Here is a 21,325-nt window from a genome sequence, read left to right on the forward strand (position 1 = left end):
CCCCGCTCGGCCGGCCTCGGCCACGACTGGCCACGAGGCCGCGCCAAGCCGCGGCCCCCGCGAGGAGGCGCCTTCCCGTTAGCTCCGCCCCTGCTCTTTCTTTGTTTCCACGTCCAGAGGTCTCGCGAGAGCTGAACGGCAAATCCCGCGAGCGCAGATCCGGGCCGGCACTGCGGCTCTCGCGGTGTTTGCGCGAGACTGCGCCCTTCCTTCCTCTCCGGCCCGTCGGCCGCCTTCCTCCCCTTCCCCGCCCGGCGGCCTCCTCCTTCCCCGCGGGCCCCTCCCCGCGGGCTAATATGGTCTCCAGCGATGGACGCCCCAAGTGCAGGTCAGTTTCCGTCCGCCGCCCGGCGCCGCGGCCCTCCGGCCCTTGCCTGGAGTCGCTCGGCCGGCGTCCGGGCCTCAGGCTCGAGCCGCTTTCCCGAGCCTGCCCTCCGGGCCCGCTGCACACTCGGGCCGCGAGCGTCCCGCCGTGACCCCCGGGCCGTCCGCCCCCCTCCGCCTGAGGCCCCGCTGTCTCCGCAGCCGCGCTGGGGTCGGGGGCGGAAAAAACCCCCCTTCGTAAGAGATCGGGGCGGGGGCCGGGGTCTCCCGCAGCCTGTTGTTTGTTCCGCTGTCCAGCCTTGCGCCCCTCCCTCCCCCCCTCGGCCTCGGCCAGCGGTCAAGGCCGATCGCTGGTCCGACAGTGCCCGGACCGCGTCTTGCAGCGCTGGGCCTCGACCCCAGTGCGCCGCTGTCTCCCCTCTAAAAGGAAGAGAGAAACGCTGTGGCTTCTGCAAGTGGACTGTGCTTTTCTCTTCTCGGCCCGCGGGCCTGACACTGTCGAGGGTCCTGCCCACCCACGACAATGAGTCTGCACAAAAGATGGCAAGGTCTTGTCCCTAGAGGCGGCTTCCCCGTCACTTCCCGAATCTATAGGACGTTAGGGGCGGGGGCACATTTCAGATGAGACCCCCCCAGGTCTTTGACTTTGTAGTTCAGCTTCAGTTCGTGCCAGACCGGAGAGACATGTCTCTTTTAGGGAGAATCTGCTCATTTGCCCAAATATTTTGTTGTTCGCGTCTTTCCTCAGTCTCAAGACCTATTGAGGTCTTACCTGTTAAGTTTTTTGTTTGGTTTGGTTTGGTTTTTGTCTAGGTTGTTGAATGCTCTGCCAAAATCTTGTCTCTTGAATCTTAAATAAAAAAAATCAGTCCCTCCAACAAAATTGTGGTGTTCTGAAATTGTTCTGTCTGTACTTTTGAAATATTCAGGACACGTCTTCCCCAAACACGCCCATACATCATTTAAATCATTCTCATTGTCCGTTTTCAGGTATTCTCTGTTATCACGTCTCAGGAATTAATTGTCAGTTTTTTCTTGACAAGAGCCATGGTTTAGAGCAGTACTGTCCAATACAGTGGACGATAGCCACGTGCGACTATTGAAATTAAAATTATTTAAAATTAAATAAAATTAACGATTCAATTCCTCAGTCTTAGCCACGTTTCAGATGCTCATTAGCCACATGTGGTTAATAGCTACCTTACTGGACAGTGCAAATATAGACTATTTCCACCACTGCGGAAAATTCTGTTGGACAAAGCTGGTATTCTCACTTTGAAAGGGTACTTTGTAACTGTTTAATGAAAGTACAATTTTTTTTTTCAGGATACATCTTTGAGTACCTTATTGAGACATTAAACGACAGTTCACACAAGAAGTTCTTCAATGTACCTAAACTTGGAGGCACCAAGTATGGTAATGTTGCTTAAATTTTCCTGGGTTTATTTAGTTTCTAATGATAAAAATGTGTTTGTTGAGCAAGCTGAAGAAATTTTATGTCTGTTCCTACCATGTTGTAACAGGTACACCTACACGCATCTCTGACATTTTAAATGTTCTTCTTGGGTCAATTTTGTTTCAGAAAGATGTAAGCCTATACCTTAACTTCTCATTTAAAAATCTTAAATTAAGCAATGGGTCTCTCCCCACCCCTAAAGAAACTACTACTGCAATTAAAAAAAAAAAATGATGATATTCTACAGCTATTAAACGTACGTTTTAATTTTTCAAATGAGCAATGCCTGCAATTCTTACCTGCCATCCATTGACTAGGAATCCTCAGCAGGGCCTGCTGATCTGAGCTGTTTGCCAGTACTGGGCATGGTTTGCCCAGACCTGTACGCCAGCACTTTTGGCAGATATTTGCAGGCACCTGATCAGTCAGACCTTACTGAGGTCTCAGAAGACTGAATTTGGCTGAACCCGAGGGTATTGGATGGAAATCATAGCTTTATTGACAGTCAAGTGACTTTCTCAACCAGGCAAATGAAAGACCTATTTGGAAGAGTGATTATTATTTTCAGACTTCTTAGTGAAAACTTCTTGAAAACATAAATGTCAAATGTGTTGCAATCAGTTTTGGAGGGAGCTTTTATCTTTTTTTTTTTTTAATTATAATTTTTGCATCATTTAGGAAGATTGCTTTTGTGATTTTTCTGTAGAGTTTCATGGATTTGACTATTCTAGACTGCTACCAGCAGTGTTTTCTCATACTTACTGAGAAGATTTAGATGTTTTGGAGTACCTTAGAAGATCCTTGTCTTAGAATTCCGTCACCATTTACAAATAAACAGGTCACCAAAGAGCATTTTCCTTCACCTTGCGTGTGTAACTGCAGTGGTTTGTGTTAAGAGAACCTGGCTGTTTTCATGGTCCCATTTGTCTGCATTCACATTTATGCTACCCCTCCGTGGTGAAGAGTTTGTGTTAATTTTGAAAAGGAGACAGCTAAATTGGTTATGTACAAGAAAAATCTTTTATTTCTCCTTACTTCTCCCAAATATCTAGTGAGTCTGACCTGGAGCTTTCTTAACCCACGTTTTATAGCTTAATAAAGTAAAATTGCATATAGGAGGGTATTTTTAAAACTGAGTATAAAAGTTCTTTCTATGGAAACGTGCCTACTTAAAGATACCCTTTTTCCCAAACACAGGAAATCAGTAGGAAACTATGAAAATAACTGGAAAATGCATCGAAAGAGGGTGATCGATAATGTGAAAGCTAGATTATCTGAAAATACTCCGCCACGGGCATCTGCACATGACAGAGTTCCCGAGTGCCAGGGCTTTAGAGCCATGATGTGTACAGTGTAGGGCACCCCTAAGTCTCAGTGCCTTCAGAACAGATTTGATTTTAAAACTCTGGTTGTTACCAACTTCTCCCTATTTATTAATAAATCTGCTGTGTGTGCATAATGTTTAAATTTTGATGCAGGCTTGTTATATAGAGTTGTTGGATTGAAAGCGTGCTGCTTCCTCCCCCTCATCATTCGTTTTTCTTTTTATACTTTTACCGTATATTTTCTGTTTCAGTCTTTACTCTTGAATATAAGGAACAAAAACTCACTTAACTCAGCGTCAAGTAAAGAAGACGTTGCAGTTTTCAGACATCCAAAGACAAAGGAAGAAAGCGGTCAGGCGTTATCCAAACCAGAGTTTCTAAGCCAGAGGCCGTCCTGTTTGTCACTCGAAGGCTGCCTGGTCTCTTTATGCCTGTCTCTTTTTTAATACCTGCTCTCCAGTCTGCTGTCTGCAGCCCCCTTTACTTAACTTATTTTGGGTAACATCCAACAGAGCTACTGCTGGCCATTCTTTGTGTATTCTGATTTGCTTTCCAGCCAGTTAAGACTGCTTCTAGGTCAGCGGTCCCCAACCTTTTTGGCATCAGGGACCAGTGCTTCTATAAGACTCTAATGCCTGATGATCTGAGGTGGAGCTGAGGCGGTGATGCTGGTGCTGGGGAGCAGCTGCAGATACAGATGAAGCTTCGCTGCCTCACCCACTGTTCACATCCTGCTGTGTGGCCTGGTTAGTAACAGGCCACAGAGAGGTACCGGTCCCCAGCCCGGGGTTTGGGGACCCCTGCCCTAGATGACTTGTCCACCTACTGTATTAACCTAGCTTGGCAGGCATCTATTGCAGGCCCAGCTATCTCAACACGCTTCCGAGCTTTCAAATCTTGTCTGTTCCTTGGACTCTGGAAAGGGTCGTGAGTTGGGGTAAGCGATGAAGTGGTTTGCTTAGCATATTTACACACAGTACGTAACTTTTTAAGGGTTGCGCTCTCCTAACATTGTATTCCATGTAGTGCACGAACTCACCACATTTTGTTCAAGGGTCTGTGGTTTTAACTGCTTTCGTCGACACTCTGTTCTAGGTGAGGCCTTCTGGCAGTAAAGAATAGACACTCCTGACTCAGGTGCTGGAAGGTTCGTTGTGTGACATGAAGCCCCCAGGCTGATGAAATGGGGCTGTGTCTATAAAAGGGCAGTGGGCCAGGGCTGAGGAAGCACTTGACTTTTTCTTTCGGGGTTTCACATTCCTACCCACTCCATCCGTGTGCTCCCTCCGCCTTCCTGCGGACAAGCCTCTAACTACACACGGTCCCCGCCGGCTACCCCAGCCCCCGGCTTAGCTCTCAGCACCTTTCCTGTGCAGTCTGTGTCCTGCTCGCAGATCCCTGGGTGATGAATCTCATTGTCGCAGTGTATTTTCTCTCCAGGCTGTCAGTCTTGGCTCTCGCTTCGGTGCTGTACCAAGTTGGTGCTGGGACACTGAGGACTGTGCGTGTCATGGTGGCAAACAGCGCCAAGCTCCGTGCGTACCAGCGGTGCGTGAGCGGAGGCTTTCACCAGCGGCAGACCCTCTTCCTTGTTTCCTCTGTGTTTGTTAGTGAGTAAAAAAATCTTTAGCAGGAATATGTTTTTCTTCTGCCACCTTAGACTCTGCCGTGGCCGTGTATGGTAAAATAGGTCAGAGTTTTTAAGTGGGAATCAGTCTCGTTCACCCTGGTGCTGGTTAGAGACAGATCGAGGGTTACAGGGCCTTTAGGACCATTTCTTGTCATAGGTTCCCAGTCCCCTTCCCCTGCTTCTCAGTCTGGACCTAGAGGTTCCCTAGGGCTTTGGGCCCACAGGGAGCATCTGCCTGGAGCATCTGCGTGCTTCCCTTCCTTCAGTCTGCAGTATTTCTGTCTCATTAGTTTCTCTACAGTCCGCTTACCAGCCAGTTAGTGCTGATTTCCTCTGCGGGTCATTCCTTCATCCATGTTTAAACCTGGAATTTCCACTTTTTAAAATGACAGCCCTCATGCGTTCTGTCTTCGCTGCATTGCCGTGTGACAGGCAGGGAGGGGAGTCTCCTCGCCCCTTTACGGAGAGGAAGAAAACGAGTCTAGGAATCTGAGTAATTTGCCTCCAGTCACTTATTTTATAAGTGAGGAATTTGGTCCTAGACTCTTATCTTCAGATTTCAGACCGTTACTTCCTGCCTCAATAGCGTCGTTTCCCAGCTTGCTGATGGCAGTGGGAAAGCGGCTAGCATTTGTTATTTACTGTATCCATTCTGTAAGACAAGGTCTGTCGTCATCCGCCTGGCCAGGGTCCCACTACCAAGTGCTGTGACCTACCTCCTAAGTGGTGGAGGAGAAGCTTAAACAAAAATCTGTGATTCTGAGGCCCTCGCTTGTCAAACCTGTCACAGGGGCCTTGCCTGCTCAGGCGTACAAGGAGCGGAGGGGCCACCCAAGCAAGGTCGGTGGCCCTGCTTGGGATCGTGGCAAGCGCGAAGGGGCAGGTCGGTCTGCTGCGTTCCCGCGAGAATGTGAGGTCAGCGTTGTGACACTTCCTGATCTTTACCTTAAGCTGGAAATTGGGATTTTCTCGTGAAATGTTTCTGGTTTTTCAGTGTTGACAGTTAAGTTTTAAAATCTTAAAACTGTGTAGAACAAACAAACCATGTCAGCAGGCCGACAGACTGAGCTCTGCGCCGAGAGGGGCTGCGTGGCCTCACGTCAGTGGCAGCCGCTGGCCTTGCACGGCGGGGTCTGCAGCCCCGGCCTTCCGAGCCCGCTGCCTCCGCGCACGCTCGCAGACCCTCTGCGTCCCTCTGCAGAGCCCAAACCACCTGCCGCGTCTTCCACTGAGCAGTTGACCAAAGGTTATCTGTTGTTATCAGCTCCTCTCAGAAGTGCGATAACGCAAATTATACTTTCCCAGTTTTAGGTTACCAGCTGGTCCTGGTTGCCACATGTCTTTTTGATGACCTGTCTGGATGTGTAGAATTCTAGAAATTCCTGGTTAGAAGAGGCAGAATGAATCCAGTCTGCTTTTCTGCTTGGTGCATATTCGACAGCACCGTTTCATTCGTTCGTGGAACAGATACTGATCACCCACGCGTTTCTGGCAAATGGAACACAGCTACGATAGCATCCCTGTGTGGAGACGTCGGTGGGACACGTCGAATGCAGTTAGCATGGCATATGTTGCAGGGGTCTCAGCTCAGTCGGGAGGTAGCCCGGACATTTGATACGCATCACTGTGACACACAGCAGCGCCCCCTCGTCCACGCTTCCCTGTCTGCGGTTTCAGTTACCCGTGGTCAGTTGCGGCTCCAAAATACTAAATGGAAAATTCCAGAAATAAACAATTCATAGGTTTTAAATTGCATGCCGTTCTGGGTGGTGCACTGTCCTGCTCCACTTCTCCCGGGACGTGAGTCAACCCTCTGTCCAGCGTCTCCATGACAGAGTCGCTGCTCAGCAGTCACCGAGTAGCCGTCTTGGTCATCGCAGTATCGCCATGCTTGTGTTCAGGTCGCCCATATTTTTTAATGGTCCCAAAATGCAAGAGGAGTGACTCTGGCCATTCAGATAAACCAAAGAGAAGCCGTAAAGTACTTTAAGTGAAAAGGTGAGCATTTTCAGCTTAGTAAGGGAAGAAAAAAATCGTGTAAAGTTGCCAAGATCGAGGGCGGGAACGAAACTTCTGTCTGGAAATCGCCTGACTCACGAGTGGAGCTTTACGGTGGGTGTGCGCATGGGAGGGACCAGAGTCCGCGCTTTCAGGCATCCCCTGGGGGTCTGGGCACGTCACCGCCGCAGTGCAGGGGCTGTGATCATGCGATGTGGGGGAACCGAGTGGCACTGCGGGCTGACGGGCCCGCGGGGGCACAGGCCTGGGAGGGGCCAGACCTCGTTGCAGAAGGCGCGGCCCAGCCCACGAGACGACTGGATGGCAGGCAAGGCAGGGCCGGGCTGCCAGCAGTGGGTGGCATGTGACGAGACAGTGGGTGGTGGCCGGGCCAGAAGCTCCATGGTGAGTCCCAAGTCAGTAGTACCCGCAGGTGTCACTTTGGAAAAGGTGAGGAAGAGGGTGCACTGGTTTTCTGAGACAGTGTCACATCGGCCCAAGCGTGCGGCACCCGGCAGCTGAGCACGTCTGTGGCTCTCACGGCTCCACGCGTCAGGACTTCGAGTGTGGCTCGGTGGGACCGCTGTGGCGCGGGTCTCGCCAGGTCACAGCAGGTGGCGGGCATCTGAGGGCCCAGTGGGGGTGGAGCGTCTGCCTCGAAGGCGGCCTTGCGTGGCGGGCGTGTGCTCAGTGGTGGTGCAGTGGCCTGGGCCGTCTCCTCAGTGCTGCGTGGCTGTCTTCGCGCGGGCTGCTGGCCTCCCGGAGTGAGCAGCCACGGAGGAAGGCTGACCCGAAACACCGTGGTCACTTAGCCTCAGCAGCCACACACTGCCATCTCTGCCACAGGCCATGAGTCACGCAGATAGCCAGCCGACCTTCAGTGCAGAAGGGCACGTGACAGCATGGGGGCCGGGCGGTGCGGGTTGCTGCGGTCGCCCTGGAGGCTGGCTGCCGCCGGGAGGAACAAGAAGCCAGCTGTGTGTGTGCACCTTTCCGCGCCGCCGGCCTCTGATTGTGCATCGAGTCTGTGACTGCTTCTCAGAGACGGAGCGTTCCGTTACCATTGTGGGTTATTTTTCTCCTTATATTGCTGTTATTTGACAATTGCTTTTTAATATGTAATTTTCAAATAGTAGTTAAAACGCCAGTAAGACCACTTATTGTTCTATTTAAACATTTCCTTCTGTAATTCCTCTTGATTTTGGACGCTTCATTATGTTTTTACTGAGGGACGGGTGGAAACTATACTCGTTAAGTACCTACCATTTTAAAATTTTATTTTATATTAGTTTCCGGTGTACAGCACAACGGTTAGACATTTGTATAACTTACGAAGCGATCCCCCCAGTAAGTCTGGTGCCCACCTGGCACCATACGTAGTGATTACAGGGTTATCGACCACAACCCCTGTGCTGGGCTTCGCATCCCCGTGACTGTTTTGTACCTACCGATTGGTACTTCTCAACCCCTCACCTTTTTGACCCAGCCCCTCAATCCCCCCCTTCCCATGTGCCAGTCACCAGTTTGTTCTCTGCGTCTGTGAGTCTTTTTGTTTTATCTGTTTATTATTTTGTTCTTTAGATTCCAATACAAGTGGAATCATTAAGTCCCTGCTATTTGTCGTGAGATGTCTGAGGGTTTTACGTGTACTAGACAGATGACGAGGTCAGGTATTCTTCACATCCCTGTCAGGTGGCTGACACTTGAAAATGAGAAAGCGCAGCATTTCTGAGTCGCTTTCCAAAGGTCATGCCCGTAGTAAATGGCAGGCGCAGGCTTCGAATCTAGTTTCTGATTATGTGGTTTTTCATCCACTTTACTGACACTTTGTTCCTCTTTAATTTCTCTGGGTTAAAATTTTCAAGCATAAAACTAGAGAGAGAATACTATACGGACCCACGATGTATTTGTCAGCCAGTTAGCAACATTTTGCCAGTTTTTTGTTTCAGATATTCCATTTTTAACCTGAAAATATACTTCAGTATACATTTCTGATGTATGAGAACATCGAAAACAGACCGTGATTTCGGTGCCTTTGTTCTGCCTGACAAAATTAACAGAAATTCCTTAATATGATCTGTAACCCGGTTCATCTTGACGTTTCTCTGGTTGTCTCAAAAATGTATTTTTACAGTTTTTTTTTCGCACGGTATCCAAACAGGATCACACATAGCATTGGTTGTTAGGTCTCGAATCTCTTAAAAATCTGTAGCATCCCTCATCTCTCCCTTTTCCACGCCATTTCATGTGGAAGGAACTGGGCTCTTTATTGTGGGTCTGACCGATGGCTTCTCTGTGGTTTCATTTACTGTTGCACTGTCCCCCACATTTCCCGTAGCCGGGCGTTAGAGCGAGGTGTTTGATTAGATTCAGGTTGACTTACGTATGATTTTATTTGTGCAAGAACACCTTGGACTTGGTGCTTCTGCTTCCTGTTCCATCTGGAGGCTCTCGAGGTCCACTTTTGGTGATGCTGGGCGGGTCTAGTTGTCTCGAGCTTGGTCCAGCCACCAGAGGCTCCCCTTTCCCACGTCACCTAACGATTGTAGCGCCCACTTAAACGACCGTTCTCAATGTCCGTTCTTCCTTAGGTGTTGCATTTGGCCGTTTTTCTAATTACATCATTTCTTTTACATTTCTTAGCTGTAATTCTTCTATAACGAGGAACTTTCCCTTAACTATTTCATTACAAAAAATCAGGAAGGACAGGATTCCTGATTGATTTTTCTCCCCTTTGTCAGTTTTCAGGGTAATGAGTTGCTCTAGCAACTTCCATCGGTGATCGATGAAGGGTTTTCAGAGTCATTATGGACTCAAGGCTATTTATATACTTGATGCATTTCAGTGAGTTACGGTCATCATTCATTGTGATGTTCAGATTGATCCATTAGTGTCCCCATTAGTCCTTGATAACTTCTTTGGTTGCTGACTCAAGATGGTCCAGGTTTACTCTGTGCAGACCCTTTCCTGAGCCGTTTCTCGAAGGCTGGTTTTTTAAAATGGGAAATAGTATTTAGAAACAGCAGGCTGAGTCGTTAGGCATTATTACTATTGTTTAGTCATTGCCCCAGGTAGGAAATACATGTTTTTAAGAAAAAAATAAATCATGTTTGTACCCATGATTCCAACTGAAACGTGTTTCTTTTTTAACTCAGCTGCTCTGATTTCATACTCGTACATTGTTACTCTTGAAAATCTTGGTTCACAGTCACTGTAACAGAAGTATTTTTTATTTTCTTGACATCATGTACGTGATGGTTTCAGAATTACAATATCAGTATAAATGCCTGAATCTTTTTGCCCTTGGTGCATGTCGTGCCAGGGAGGTACAGCCAAAACGCTGTGAACATATACTAAGATTTTCATTTTATCCTTTTATTGTCCTAGGTGGAAAGTGTATATCATTGTGTTATTTTAAGTGTTTTAATTACGTGTGTAATATTTAATAACATATAACATTATGTACTTCGTATTTGACAGTGCGTGTCATAAGCCTTGCGCTCCGAGCGTTTGTGCTGCGTCTCCTCGTAGCGATGGAGTCAAGGTCACGCCTCGTCGCGGAGGTCTGCCTTCCTCCGAACGGCTGCGCAGCGGCCCACGGGCGCACCCCGCAGTTCAGTCCCTCTGCGTCCAGAGGGAACGCTTTCCCGTGGCAGCCTCTGGAGTGAGAATGTGACGTGGCGGAGGTTTTTAGAATATTGAAATGTTACCCTGTGGTTTTCTAAAACTAGTCTTCAGGAGTGAATGACAGTTTTCGTGAAATGAATTTTCTTTATCTAAGCACCCTGATTTACTTATCAACTTGAACCATTTTGATGGAAATCTTTTAAGTTTATTACAAACTTTTACACAGTTTAACCATATTTTGCCATAATAGAGATGTCTCATTATTGTATTTCATTTTACCTTTCTGTGTTTTTAAGTTTTTTCTGTCTTTTCTGAACGTTAACTTGTATTCGTTGGTCTCGTGTGCAAAGGGTTTATCTCTGCCTCTTCGGGGCTCTGGCTTACGCACAGGATCGTCAGATTGAACACGAATGGTGTTTTATTCCACATTCACTAGACGAAAATTTTTCCATCATGAAGAAAATCCTGCATCTGTGTCTTTACCTAACCTTTTGCTGTGGTAAACTTTACAGTGCATAGTTACGACCGCTCCTTTAGTAATGGTACTGTTTTCTCTTGGTTTCTTCTTGACCCAGACGTTCTGCCTTACTCGATACGGGTCCTGTTGGAAGCTGCTGTGCGAAATTGTGATGGCTTTTTAATGAAAAAGGAAGATGTCATGAACATTTTAGACTGGAAAACCAAACAAAGCAATGTTGAAGTGCCCTTTTTCCCTGCCCGTGTTCTTCTTCAAGATTTCACGTGAGTGATCGATTTCTTTTTGATGGATGAATTTTCAGCCTTCCCCTTTTAAAATTCAGCCTCCCTGCTGGTCGGCTTCATTGTTTTTTAATATCGAAGATTAGTTTATAAATTTTAAAAAATTGCCCTTTCTAAGCTGAAGCAATTCTTTAAAAATCAAGCATTTGTTTCTTGTACCATTTATTAAAAAACTACATTTGCTTAACTGCCTGCTTGTTGTCTCCACGGAGCTAATAGGCTTATCAGAGTCCACGTGCCCAAAACTCGATCGGCCCACGCACCTCACCTCTTACTTTCCACACCTTTTCTGTCACAGTAAATGACCCAATAGTCTCCTGTTTGTTTAGGACACAATCTGGGAGTTGACCTTGATTCCTCCTTTCCTTCATACGTAATCCAGTCTGTCTTCAAGTTCTGTCAGCTCTACCTTTGAAATGTGTCTGAAGCCCAGATGCGAACATCTCCACCACTGTCACCTTGGTCCCAGTCCCAGTCTTTCTTAGCTGGTGTCCCTGCTCCCACACTTGCAGTCTGCCGTCTTTTCTTAGTATATTAAAATGTTAATCAAGGCTGTAGCGTTCCCTCGTAGACCAGTTGGCTTCCGTCAGCCTTGGAATAAAATCCGCACTCTCCACCACAGCCTGAAAGACGTCGTCTGGTCTGGCTGTCCAGGGAGTAGCCTTCAAAGAGTTCGGCCTTAGCTGCGTTTGAAGGAGGCGTAGGAGTTCGCTGGACGAGTAGGCGCGCGGCCTTCCCGCACCCACGGGGGTTGGGTGTGAGGGCCGCTGTCGCGGTAGTCAGGGCGCTGTTCTGTGACTTCTGCTTCATCTTCCCGCTCCTCCTCGAGAGCAGGAACCGTCTCTTATTTGGACTCTGCCTTTGGTGTTTAGCAGTGAAGGCATTTCAGAAACGTGTTACTTAGTTCGCTTCAGCTGCTTATCTTTGGAGCAGCGAGAAGGGGCCGGGGTGGTGGGGCTGGAGCCAGGGAAAGGGAAAGGGTGTCAACATTGAGGGCGGGAGAAAAAGTTCCACTGGCTGTTCCCCTGAAGTCCTCTTGTTCCCCTGAAAGTCATCTCTTGTGTTATTTTTGGCACATCTACCCCTGAGCACTCAAGTTCTCGGATGACATTTATTATAATTCTCATTAAACTAGGACACGTCCAACTCTGGGTACCAAGTACATTATCAAACACGAATGCAAACTAAGAAGGGACACTTTTAATACAAGAGAATGGGTAGCTGCATGTGAATAATTCGAGTCTATGTAAAATAGCAAATAGAGCTCTAATTTGCTCATTTTCCGTTTTTCAGTGGAATACCGGCAATGGTGGATTTTGCTGCTATGAGGGAGGCAGTGAAAACTCTCGGAGGCGACCCTAAGAACGTCCACCCCGCCTGTCCGACGGATCTCACGGTTGACCACTCTTTACAGATCGACTTCAGTAAATGGTACTTTAATACAGACGCGGTAAAGACAGCCGTGCTGGCTGACAGCCGGCGCTGGAGGCGTGTGGCGCAAAGGGAGTAGAGATCATTTATGGCAAAGTGAAATAGCCTACGCTTAGTACTGGCTAAGATAGAAAAGGAAAAACTGGTAGGAAGTTTTACGTATTAAATTTTTTTTTTTTAACTTAGTCTGAACCGAAGGTTATTTTCGCGTTTGTATGTTTCTGCCGCCATTTTTGATCGCCATGTGCGGTAAGCCTAGAACCTGCGTTTGGAGTGACTGTCAGATTCAGGCTTTGTCCTTTTTGCCTAACCGACTTTCCTTCCGGAGAGACTAAACATGTGAGCCGGGAATGTCTTTAATCAGTGGTTGAAAACACAGCTCACCAAAGCTGTTGTCCTTCCACTGAAGTAAATGTCTTTTATCTAAAGGTCCCTGTGACCAAGGTCTGGCAGAAGACATGATGATATTGTCATGCGCTTGCTGTTTTTTACATTCCTTGGAGTGCTGGAATTAGATTGCAATTTATCACGGTCATTAGATGAAAAATCGTTAGATGAAAAAAATCTACTTTAGTACTTGCTGAAAGTTATTTACGTCGTTACAGAAGTATATGGAAACGATTTTATTGGCACTCAGAATTGTTTTTACCTCCATCAATTTAAATGGCCTGTGTCTGGGTTTTGGTGGTCTGATGGCTTTGGAGCCCTGGGAACAACATTCAGTCACTTGCAGATGGCATCGCTAGTGTGCGATTTTGGAGAGCTGCGTCTCCGTCACTGTTAACTGGTTTTGTCTCCTCTTGTGGAACGATAGTGCAATACAGAATGCTCCAAATCCCGGAGGCGGCGACGTGCAGAGGGCAGCCAGGCTCTCCCCACTGAAGGCGCAGCCGCGGAAGCTCCCCTGCAGAGGCCAGACCGCCTGTCGCGGGTCCTGCACCTCCGGAGAGGGCCGCGGCCCGGGGCGGGCCCCGTCGCAGATCGAGAACACGCCCGCGCTCTGCCCTTTCCATCTGCAGCCAGTGCCTGAGTACGGGACTTTCTCTTTCTCAGGGCCAGGGTATCTTTCAGTGAGGGGCATCGCGTGTGTGCCGCCACCCCCACTCCTGTTACATCGCCGTCATACTCACTGTGCCGCATTAGGGATGGACATGGTCCTGTTGTCCCCACAGAAGCGGTTATTGCCATGGTAGTCTCTGATACCAGCACCTGTTCCTGTTCCTGAGGAAGAAAACCTTCAGATTTTTCTGTAAATATAATTTTTGTGACTGATGTAGGCAGGAAAATGGTGCCACATCTTAAACTGTGAATTTGGACTATTCATGTGCTCATTACCATTCCTATTTCTTTTCTGGATTCCCTATTTAGATTTCTAGCTTTATCCTCCTCCTAGATTTCTTATGTTTTTCCTCCTCCTAGATTTCTTATTTTATATTGCATTAAGAATCCTACATTAAAAATACCATCATTATCCTACGTTACAACCTTAATGAGCGAGCCTTTTTAGATAAGTGACTGCCTATCTGGTACCCTGGGAAGTAGTGAACCAGCCTAGAAGAGAATCCTCTTCTTAGGAGTTCGTTAAATTCCCTGATAGGTCATTTTTCAAAATAAGAAAAAGTTCTGTGACTTGGATTTTTATATGTTATAAAGTTTCCAAAGTCTTGTTTTTCAGGATTATGTTGTTTGTTCCATGATTAATTGACTATAAAATGACTTAAAACTTATTAAAGTTAGCATTTAACACATTTAAAATTTAGAATAGCTAAGAATAGTATCCACACACGTTTCATCCTGAGTGCCAAATAATACATTAATTCATTTGTCCCTAAACTATTTTTTGAGTTCCGTCTAGTTCTACAATTTTTTGGCTCCATTTCTACAAAACCTCAGGTTACAGTGACCTCACGTGTTCTTCCTAAGAATTCTGTATAATCCGTGGGTCCCTTGCCATCTAATTTTGACAGTTCTATGTAATCATTTCTTATCCCTGATACTAGTTGTCCTGGTTGTGGGGGGCATGTCGACTTTGGAGATCACATCCCTTATACAGAATCATTTCCTGAAAAGGAGGATTTATTGAGTGAAAAATCGTTGATTTTCATGGTTGTCTTTTTATAACTGGCAGTGTATGTAGTGCTAAGATGGTATATTTTTTTTCTAAAAATTCAATTTGGTAGAACATTTCCCCTCAATTTTGACTCTAAATAACAAAGTAGTGCATAGGTTATATTGTAGGTCCTGGCTGTGTGAAAATAAAAACTCTTGTGCGCTGTAACGCGTCAGTGAAGTGTATTAATTACGGACTCAAGAAGCCAGGGGTAGAAAGTCGAGAGCGTACAATTTGGCCCTTGAAATTACTGCCTACTTTGAAGTTGGGTTATGAGGTGATAAAAGTGTGTGTGATGCTTTATGGCCACACGTGCTGTGGGGACATGGAGTGGGGGGAGTGGCCCTGGAGAGCTGTGCTCCCCGAGGGCCCGAGAAGCAGCTCGCAGAGACGCACTGTGGCTTCAGATGATTGCTTAGTGATGAATTATTAAAGTGACCTTTGCTTGAGAAATGTTGACAGTTAAGCAATCTAATTATCTGGACCCTTGAGGACATGTATAATTTAAGTTGTATCGATGTTCTAGTCAGCACTTAATCACCAGCTGGAAAGTAAAATAAACAACTTAAAACTGAGTAATTTTTAAAAATTTCCATTAGATAAAAATAGCTTCCTAAAAATGAAACTATGGTTACTGTTTGGAGGGGAATTGTTTTTATCTCTTAGTTTAAGTAACTCGTGAATATACTTATAATTCATGAATATACTTATAACTCGTGTAGAGTAAACTTGTTACTTACAGATACGGTAGACCCTTCCATTTTGGGTGAGAGGAATACAAGATTTTGGCCAAAAGCCCTTTTTATACTGTGTGCCAAATTTGCCTTTGCCTCTCTCGGCTCCCTGGCACGAGGGCCGAGCAGGGGAAGTGTGCGCGGGGATTGTTGAGTTAGGCGCTGCCCTCCTTCTTTCTTGTACGAAATCCGACAGAGCGTACCGTGTGAATTTTACTGTGTTTGTAGCCAAAGCTCCTTGTGATGCGTGCTGAGTGCCGTTTGGGACACTAGTGTGGACACGGTCTTAACACACCCACTTAGTAAGACATCCTCGCGGTGGCCCCCGGTGCACTATGCAGAGCAGGACTTCCTGTCCAAAAGAAAAGAACGGATTCCGAGAGATCTAGGAAACTGCCGTTCTAAGAATTTAAATAGTGCGTGTGTGCGCGTGTGTGTGTGCGTGTGTGTGCGTGTGTGTAAGAACGAAGACTTGGAACCAAGGCCGGTCTTTTCTGTAATACACACGTTTAACGCCAGCTCTTCTTCTTTTTAGACCTGAAACAGTGTTAAAAAACCAAGAAGTAGAATTTGGCAGAAATCGAGAGAGGCTTCAATTTTTCAAGGTATGATCTGGAGGGAATTTTTATATTGAAATTTATAAAAATATTATTAGGTACTTTTTTCATATCTTTAGACAAGAAGACTTTAAACACTTCGTGGCAGTAAAGCCCTTTTGTTTTCCTACATAAAATTGTACCGCAAGCGCCAGTGTGTCAGGAAAGATAAAAGCAAGGTCTAGTTCAAGGCAGCTGGGCGGGCCTCCCCTCGTCCATCCTTGGGACTCCTGGGGACGCAGTTGGAAACTTCCACTCATGGGGACTATTGTAACCTTTTTCTTTGGCTTAATTTTGTTGTAACAATCTCCAAAATGACTGTTTAGGTTCAGTGTCCGCATATTTGTTTTTAAGCATGTACCATAAACTTCGACCATATTGAACACTGGTAAAATAGTTTTCGTGTCAATAATTGTATCTGGATGGTGAGCGCAGACTCGTACAGTGCACTAACGCTTGGATTTCTTCCATGTGCACACGATGTAGTGGAGTTCAAAGGTGTTTAAGAACGTGGCTGTGATCCCCCCCGGAACCGGGACGGCTCATCAAGTGAACCTGGAGTACTTGTCGCGGGTGGTTTGTGAAGAGAAGGGCGTCCTCTTCCCCGACAGTGTCGTTGGCACGGACTCCCACGTGACCATGGTGAACGGCCTGGGGATCTTGGGCTGGGGTGAGTCGACGACCGGGTGCCGGGGTCAGGGGCATTACCGAAGGGGTCTTTATCGCCTCATCCGGAATAGCAGCAGCAAAAGTCAGTCTTAACTCGGCGTTCGTGGGCAGTGGTGTCAGAGCGCGTGCGGTGTGCACGGTGCCAGCGTGGCACTGCCGTGGGGCGTGGCTGCCGTGGTGCTGGCGACGTCCGCGAAGGCGATGCGGTGACTCCGCTGTTTAAAGTCTTCAGTGGCTTCTGGCCTCTTTTATGAGGCTTAATTGCTCTGCATTTTATTGAACAAAGCCCTTCACGACTGGTGCCCGTTTGGCCTTTGGCCCACACACGTCTTGAAGACCAGTCATTTATTTACTGTGTGGGCTGTGCTCTTACACGTCGTGGCTTTGCGCAGGCTGTCCCCTCTGGCAGAAGCCATTTACTCTTTGATAGGGTGTATGATGGTGATTGACCTTTTGTCTTTGCCCTTAGACTGAAATCCTTGAGGATGACAGGGACTGGGTTCTATCCATGACGAGTGTCAAGCATAGTCCAGTACTTACCGTAGTGAATACTAAACGTTTACTGAATTTAACACGAAAGTAAAAATCCGCTGTTGCAGCCACGCGAGCAGAGTCATTCTTCTGAGAAGACTTGGGTTCTGTGCCCGCAGGCGTGGCCGGAGTCCGCAGCAGCACCGTGTCGGGCGAGCTCGTGCGGCACCCGCGTGTCCCAGAGAGCACTCCGGTGGCCTGGACGCGCACTGGCTCACGTGCCTGTCTTTCTCCCCGCAGGCGTCGGGGGCATCGAAACAGAAGCAGTTATGCTGGGCCTGCCCGTTTCCCTCACCTTACCGGAGGTGGTCGGATGCGAGTTAACTGGCTCCTCAAACCCTTTTGTTACGTCCATAGATGTTGTCCTCGGCGTTACAAAGGTACGTGAACGTCGTGCCGCCGCGGAGCCTCGTGGCACTGTGTTTAAGTAAGTAGAGGGTCCTCTGCGAGCCGCCTCAGCACTGTCACGTTCTTAGCCGTGTCATCGCAAATACGCGACCGTGTACTGCTGAGTCCTAGACAGTTTGTCCTGTCATTGCTCATTGGGCATGTTAACTCAGTCCTCATTACCAGCCTGTGAGATTGGCTCTGTTGTTCCTGGCCCCATTTCGGTTCCAAGAGAACAGACACCGTGACACTGAGCAGCTCAGCATGGGGCCAGAGGGTGACCCAGCGGAAAGCGGGGGACCCAGCGTCTGTCCCCGGCAGCAGCTCTCGCGACCTCTGCCTCGCCCTGCTGCGTTGCTGCTTCATTAAGTGACTGGCTGGCTACGTGAAGTTAGGAAATTATCTTTAGGAAAAGCCTTATCTCCTTTACTACTTAACTGAGGTTTCTCTTCTGGAAACGATCACTTTATAGACCACGGGCTGTAGCAGCGCAGCAGCGTCAGATTCATCTGCTGGCTGCTCTCATACGCCTTCAGAGTGTCTGCCTCGGAGTTTTTAAAATACGGACTGCGTGTGTCCAGCACAAGTATTCTAGGAGTTCGTAGTGCACAACCATTTGTGACCGCTCCCTCCCCCAGATTCCCGGGGTTCACTGACTAACTGCCTCTTAATGGTTACATCACGTGAGCCTGGGGGCTGTTCCACAAGGCCCCCTCTGTGCCTCCCAGGACCTCGGCATCACAGCTTGTCACCTGGAGGCCTCCGCCTCGGCGCGTGCTATCGACCCGTCTTCCCTGATCGTGAGGCCGTTTGACATCTTACAAAATGATTGACGCGACGTACGGGACCAAAAGGGCAAGAAGTTAAATTGAGATTCGCAGTGTCATTCCTCAGGGGAAAGGACGTCCCATTATGTGTTTAGAGAAATCAATTCTCTCCTTCAGATCTCCTGAAAATGGATGCTGCCTGTCAGACCCCTCCGGCTATGTTTTTAAAATAATATTACATGTCAATTTTTGACATTTTGACTTATCGATACAAAAGTTAAATATATTATGCATACATTTATTGGGTACTATATTTGATGTTCTGTTCTATCCATGATCTTTGTTGGATTAATCACATTTTTTTCAAAACATACATTGCGGCACCTCATTACTTTGGTGAAAGCCGCAGCTTGGTACCTCTGAGCTATATTGCTCACCCTTAAAAACACACCCGTGGCTGTAGGGAGACGCCTTTCCTTGGGCCCGAGGTTGCATATCTGTAAGGAGACCCTGCGCTAAGCGGTCCAGAGCACCCCTGCCGCGCGGGGTTAGTACTGCGCACGCGCGGAAGGTCGCTCGTTCTTAGCTACCTCCCCGCGCTCCCTCCCCGCACCAGTCTGAGACCGTGGTACAGTTAAAAGGCGAGCGGCTGTTCTGGTCACTTGGTGGTAACTAAGAAAAATGATGTTAGGAGGAATCGAGCTTGAAGCCACATGTTAAATCCTATGAAAATGGAATTTACCTGTAATTGAGGTTGCTATAAACATTGGGACCAGTAGTTGGAATTAGAAGAATTTTCTTAACCAGTGTATGATTTTTTATTTAAATGCGCAGTTTGATCGGTGTATTAGCGTTTCATTAAATCGGAGATGCCATCCGTGGTTAAAAGTGCCGTTATTTTACGACCTAGGAAATAGAAAGGGCCGCCAGCTAACAGACACCGTTGCGTCTGGACCGTCCCTGACTTCAGAAACGTCACAGTGCGCATCACAGACACTCTGAGCTTCCCAGCCCTTTCTGCCCTGACGGCGACACTGAACCTCTCTTCTGTTCACTGTTTACCTTAAAATTCTTGGAAAACCAGAGGACCTCTTTTCTTCACTTTCACTAGTATCGGTTAAAAAATTAGATCGTATAGTTTTCAGCAACTCGATGCCAGTCTTCCTGCTAATTTCGCGTCTTTCTGTGTATCTTTTTCTACAGCACCTCAGGCAAGTAGGAGTGGCTGGGAAGTTCGTTGAGTTTTTTGGAAGTGGAGTTTCACAGTTATCTATAGTGGATCGAACGACGATAGCAAACATGTGTCCGGAATACGGTGCTACCCTCAGCTTTTTCCCTGTCGACAATGTGACATTAAAACATTTAGAACATACAGGTAAGAGAACATGAGATCATTAGGATAAGCATGTGATTTTTCCAGTGCGTCTGTGAAACGTTTTAGGGTAGAGCACTGCCTCGTTACTTAGTACTCATACGGTTATGTTATTTTGAAACAGTGGCTTTCAAATAAACTGCTTCAAGGACTTTAAAGAGCGTCCTGTCCTCAGTCCACAGGCCCCCGTGACTCATTCGCAGCAGTTTAAGGGGTCGTTCAGACCGCCGATCCCGCCCCGCGTGCCCCGCGGGGACGGGTGCCTCTGCCCCGCCTGGGGTTAGGGGCTGGAGGCAGGCTCAGGCGTGTTCTCCACTCTCCCCGCCGCGTCCAGACAGGGGAGGCTGAGAACCGGGCTCCCTCCGAAGGACAAGGGGCACAGCATTTTCTGAAGAGCGGCGCAGGGTGACAGGTTCCAGATCTTCTCTGCAGCTTGAGTGGCTGGGAGCTTCGGTCGCTCCTGTGCTGACTGTTTAATTTAAAACCAAGCGCCTGCAAAACCAGACGTGTTGATGGTTCGGAAGGCCCCAGTTAAAAGCAGGATCTCTTTTTTTATTTGGTGTATTTTCTCGTTTTTAAGAGATCATTGCCCTAGTCAGAGGTGTGTATTTTGGGAATGAATTCTAGTATTCTTCAGTTTGGGGGCAGATTATTGTAAGTTCATAAGTCAGATGGCAAAGTGGACGCCTGGTCATTAGACCTTAGAGGGGACAGTCCTCTAACGGAATTTAGGTTGGTAGAACATTCAAGACAAAAATCATTAGAGACGTTTAATATTTGCATATTAAAATGAGTTAAGATATTAATGATCTATTACTGTATAACAAATTATCCCAAAACTTAGTGGCTTAAAACAGCAGTCATCATTTACTGCCACGTGGTTTCAGTGGTCAGTAATTCACAGAGGGCACAGCTGGGACAGCTGGGGACTCAGCTGGGCTGTCAGCCTGGACACCCACGCGTGGTCTCTCCGTGTAACTGACCTGAGAGAGAGCGCACCCCACCAGCCGGAAGTCACCTTGCTCAGGTTCAGGGGAGTGAGCGTAGGACTGTTACTTCACGTTGTAGGAGGCACATGCGGCTTAGAGTGAGCTTCACGGTAGCAATCCCTGGAAAATACAACGTGCCACAGTCATTTACTTGTCATCAGATGTACAGATAACTACCCAAGTGTGACGTTGGAAACTGACTGTTAACTTATAAATCCTTTCAGTTTCTTGAAGATCTCGTTAGATCTCTGCTCTGTGAAATCATTTCTACCTTCATTTACTTTAATCTTCCATTCTATTAAATTACATTAGTGTCACTTGTTTAGGGTAAGTAATGAACTTACCTTCATGGGGGGTAGTAATTTATTACGTTCAGTTTTCTTACTCGTTTTTCTTTTGTAAACAGTATTTTTTGTGAGTTTTGTAGAACCGGCTCAGTATTTCTGATCTCGTCAGTGATGGAATGACTTTTAAAGGTGGGGCTGCTATGCAGTTTATAAAGTAGGATTTTTCATGAAGGGTAAAATTTTTACTATTCTTTGAGAATATTGTCAAGCCCTAATTTGTAAATAAATCGATTATGAGTACTTCGTAATTCGTAATATTTATTTCTTGCTCAT

General features: G+C 47.1%; 1 protein-coding gene across 1 annotated transcript in view; it reads left to right on the forward strand.

The window, feature by feature from the left end:
- The first annotated feature begins 165 nt into the window (after positions 1-165).
- Positions 166-21,325, forward strand: part of IREB2 (iron responsive element binding protein 2) — a 32,972-nt gene continuing 11,812 nt past the window's right edge. Inside the window, exons 1-9 of the mRNA XM_006905334.3 lie at positions 166-328; positions 1,651-1,740; positions 10,936-11,101; positions 12,413-12,550; positions 13,365-13,580; positions 15,930-15,999; positions 16,477-16,660; positions 17,431-17,570; positions 19,548-19,719. Coding sequence (XP_006905396.1) covers positions 310-328; positions 1,651-1,740; positions 10,936-11,101; positions 12,413-12,550; positions 13,365-13,580; positions 15,930-15,999; positions 16,477-16,660; positions 17,431-17,570; positions 19,548-19,719 — 1,195 coding nt within the window. The 5' untranslated portion in view covers positions 166-309. The remainder of the gene's footprint in view (positions 329-1,650; positions 1,741-10,935; positions 11,102-12,412; positions 12,551-13,364; positions 13,581-15,929; positions 16,000-16,476; positions 16,661-17,430; positions 17,571-19,547; positions 19,720-21,325) is intronic.

Source organism: Pteropus alecto, unplaced genomic scaffold (genome assembly GCF_000325575.1).
Source record: "Pteropus alecto unplaced genomic scaffold, ASM32557v1 scaffold60, whole genome shotgun sequence".
NCBI lineage: Eukaryota > Metazoa > Chordata > Mammalia > Chiroptera > Pteropodidae > Pteropus > Pteropus alecto.